The 4,315-nt window shown below is 49.2% G+C and overlaps 1 protein-coding gene across 1 annotated transcript; it reads right to left on the reverse strand.

The window, feature by feature from the left end:
• Positions 1 to 538: 538 nt before the first annotated feature.
• Positions 539 to 2,050, reverse strand: GJD2 (gap junction protein delta 2). Its single transcript, XM_065636425.1, has 2 exons — positions 1,980 to 2,050; positions 539 to 1,382 (listed from the first exon to the last, which is right to left on the reverse strand). The coding sequence occupies exons 1-2, from the start codon at positions 2,048 to 2,050 to the stop codon at positions 539 to 541; spliced, it is 915 nt and encodes a 304-aa protein (XP_065492497.1).
• Between the last annotated feature and the right edge of the window lie 2,265 nt (positions 2,051 to 4,315).

A 4,315-nucleotide genomic window follows, 5' to 3' on the forward strand; every position in this document is an offset into this window, starting at 1 on the left:
CCAGGAATAAACTCTGTGATTTGGACAAGCAAAATAATATAAGACATCTGTGAGATAGGTGAACGCAGATATCCTGATAGAACTGTGGTCAGGTTGCTTACAGTGCAATTACTCTTCTTTTAAAACATGCTTACACCTGCACATTGCAACTGTTTTCCCCACCCCACCCCATATAGAGTATCCTTGCAGATTTTAATATGAACATTCTACACGTTTACAACAATTAGGCAGTCCAAACTGTAAACTTATCCTAATGATGACCAAAAAGCCGCTCCACCAACAGTTAACACCCAATCATTAGAAAGAAAAGTAGGAATAATAGTAGCTGTGCTGTAAGGCTAGATCAAGCATAGTTTTATAGCTGTTTTTTCAGTCTTTTACATAGCACTGCATTTTGCAGCTAGTTCAGTAACTGCAGATCCAATACCTTAATGGCTTTCTTGGTGGTTTGATAAAATGCTTGCCTAAGCAATGTACCTTTCTCTAATGGTCTCTGGGTCTGTTCCACCTGGCACAGTGTTTCAGTTCTGTCACAGCCTCACACATAAGCTGAGTCACTTGACTGAGTCCTGCCAAAGTTAGGCATGCTCATTCTTGGCAGGTCCTTATTTCTGATTTCGTATATGGATTTCCTTTTTGCCTGTACTCCTCTCACTGCCATTTTGATCTTTCTCCAGCCCAAGTGGTTCAGTTCTGCCAAATTGAGCACCACACAAATCCCACTGACAGCAAACATGAATACCAAGAACACAGTCTTCTCAGTGGGTCTAGAGACATAGCACTCTACTTCTTTAATGCAAGGGTATCTGTCACATTCGTACATGGAAGGGACATTGAATCCATACAGAAAATACTGTCCCACTAAGAATCCAATCTCTAGGGCATTTCGAAAGACCACTTGGATGATATAAAATCGAGAAATGCCTTCTTGCCTCCTCATCTTTGATTTTGTAGTTCTGATAGCAGGATTGGGGATTTCCTTCACTTCTAAGCAGTCTGGTTCTGCCTCTTTGGTGGAGTTCTCAGTGTTCTGCAGCACCCCATTGACAATCGTGTTCTTGATTTTCTTACTGTCCTCACGCTTCATTGAATCCTGGTCCCTCTCCAAGGTGAGGAAGACAGTGGAGTACCTCCGTTCCCTCTGCTTAGCAGACTGGTGAACGGAGTACGTTATGAAGCAGAGACTGGGAGTGCACACCATGATGATCTGGAACACCCAGTACCTTATATGAGAAATGGGGAAAGCCTGGTCGTAACAAGCCTGGTTGCAGCCTGGCTGCAGCGTGTTACAGACAAACATAGTTTGCTCGTCATCGTACACCGTCTCCCCTACAATGGCCACAATGAGTATCCTGAAGATCACCACCACGGTCAGCAGGATCCTGGAACAGAGAAGCCGGTCAGTGCGCGCCGCCGCCGCGCCGCCGGGAGCTGTCCAGTGCTGACCGGGGCCCCGGGCTGGGGCTCCCCCGGCCGGGCTCCAGCCAGCGGCGGCCCGGCACCGGCGACCGGCGGCGGCAGCCCCGCTCCCGCGCAGGAGATGCGCAGCCTGAGCGGCATCGCCTCGGCGTGACGGTGTGCGGCCGTGCGAATCCGCCGCTGTCAAAAATCTCAAGCGGCCGTCAGCGCTGCCCCCCGCCCCGACCTCCCTTTGGAGGAAAAGCAATCACACGGGCCGTTAGAGTCCCCGAAAGCACGGGAGAGAGCGGCACGGGGTTGCTCCGGCCGCGGGACCCTGATGGCGGCGAGGTGTCCCCGATGGCCGCCCGCTGCCCCATGGCTGCTCGGGGACAAGGGCGGCGGCGTTTACAGTGTCCCCGCGCATCACACACACGAACTCAAGGCACACACTGCTCGGGCCCCGCGAAAAGGGTGCCCCGCACGGCCGGGACCCGGCGTGTGCCGCCGACCCGCCCGCCCTCCCGCTCGGACAGAAGGGGATACCCCCGTCCCCCCCGCAGCTCCGCCGTAGCCCTTACCTCCCTATCATAGTAGAATGCTGCTGCACGGCAGCTTCCAGTAGCCTCTCTAGAATAGTCCATTCCCCCATCGCTGATCATCCGGAGACAAAGACTTTGGCAAACGGAGGGGATCTTCACTTCGTCCTTCCTTTTCCTATGTCCCCCCCCCCCCTTTTTTTTTTTCAGAGGGAGGAAAAACAAACGAAAGAGCAACCCCTCTCTATCGCCCGCAGTCCGGTGCGGGGAAGGCGGCTGGAGGTGGCAGCCCTGCCGAAGGACTGAGGGCTCGGCTCGGCTGGGCTGAGTTCGGCTGGGCTAGGCTCGGCTCGGGGCCCCGCTGCGGCCGCCACCGGCCCGGTCCGCTCAGCTCGTGGCGCGGCGCGATGCGGCGGACCCGCGGCGTGGAGGGAGGAAGGTTGGCTTTTAATGTCTTGCTGCCTCTAATCTGCCTTTAAGTAGTCTCCGCCTGCGTCACTGACAGGTTGGTGGAGAGCAGCCAAAAGCAGGGCTCGGATTTTCTCATTTTTATTATTCCGGTGAATATAAATAAATAAATGCAATAAAATAAATGAAATAAATAAATGAGGAGAAGGAGGAAGAGGCGGGGGGAGGAGGAAGAGCTGCCCCAGCCGGCACGAGGTTAGTTGTGCAACCGAGCGCCTCCTCGCCGGCGCACCCCGGCCGGGCACCCTCTGCCCCAGCGGCCCCCGCCCGCCGGCACGGCGCGGCGCTCCGCCGGCGGGACCGGCCCGTTCCGGCCCGCCCCGGGAGAGCCGCCCCGCCAAGGAACGGGCGCTGCCCCTCTGCTGCTGGTTTGAAAAGCTGCTCTAGGGCGTGACTTTGACACCGTGGTCCCTCCAGTCACGAACGCCTGGCTGCCGGGGGGATTCCCGGGGATTGTGAGGCTCTGCTTCCCTCCCTGTCGGCTGTGTTTTCTGCCACTCACAAAAGAAAGGTGTCATACAGCAATGACCTTACCTGCTAGAACTCCTTACCCTTGGAAGATACTGCACTTAAAACTGCATCTTCCTTCTCCCCTGATTCCAGATATAAGAAACACTAAGGAGAAATTAAGCGTATTTATAGCCATTTCAGAGAATTCTGAGACTGGATTTATGCTACGAAAAACAGCAGACATTCACACAAAGTGTCTCTAAACAGCACGAGAATAAAATATCTTTAATAAATTCCTGCACTATAATCAGCCTACATATTTATTCCCATAGACTACTATAATGTGTTTAAAATATTTTTTTTATTTTACAGATTCCCTTAGAGACTGTACCTGAGACACCACCAAATAATTCCACACAAAACTCTGGCACCAACTGGAATTGACTGTTTTCTGGTGGAGAAGCATAAAATATATTCTGTAGATTTCCATAAAGATCAAATAAAGCTTCATACTTGCTGTTCTTTTTGCTCAACTAATCTCATTAAAAAGCAACATAAGAAAAATTCTAGTCAGTCTGATCATAATGCTCCTACTGCCAAACTCAGTAAAATCAGTCTCTTTCAAAAGCAGGACTGCTGAGGCCATTGTAAACAGTGTAGTCCTTTGTTTTCTTAGTAGCTCTCATGAACAAATTCATGTTGTATTAACGATGTTAAGTGTTTTCTAAATAGATGGGACCATGCTTCATCTGTGCAGAGGACATCTGTGTGTTTTAGACACCCCAAGGTTTGTTGTCTTTTCATTTGGAGTGTGCAGATGGTCTCTGATTCACATGATATTGGGCCAGTTGTCTGATTGGATCCCCAGATCTTCTAGTTATTGAAGTATCAAATAAAATAAGATCAATGAATACCTCTGCACAGAAATCTGCAGATTTTTCTTGTCTCTCAATCATGAGTTTGTGAAGAAGTATTCAATAATCTGAATTGTTTCCTTCCCACACTGTTAGGAATTATTGGGACAACTGAATAATCACTTTTTTTTTTCCCTTGAAATCTGACTGCATTCTTCTTGAAAACTGGTTCTCACAATTCCTGTATTTGTTTTTTGCATGTAGTTTGTAAAACTTGCTGATGCAGCAACACTATAACTACAAAGAAGAGATTGTTTCTTTTGTTTTAAGAGGACCATAGTATCTATACACCTACCCTGACAGCTGAGTGTCTCATATGAACCCCAAAGTATCCGACTGGAGACAGATCTGAAAATGGGAGAAATCAAAGCAGTAAAGGAAGCAGTAATGCATGTGTAGAAGAAGAGAGGGCAGGGGATACGCTAAGAAGCTAATGATGATAATCCTATTTAGCAAACCAAACAGAGAGAGAAAGCCCATGATTGAAATTACTGAAAAGAGGAGAGGAGATTTTGGTTCATAAACAAAATAAGAATTTCCATAAAG

The sequence above is a fragment of the Caloenas nicobarica genome, chromosome 5, assembly GCF_036013445.1.
Source record: "Caloenas nicobarica isolate bCalNic1 chromosome 5, bCalNic1.hap1, whole genome shotgun sequence".
Classification (NCBI taxonomy): domain Eukaryota; kingdom Metazoa; phylum Chordata; class Aves; order Columbiformes; family Columbidae; genus Caloenas; species Caloenas nicobarica.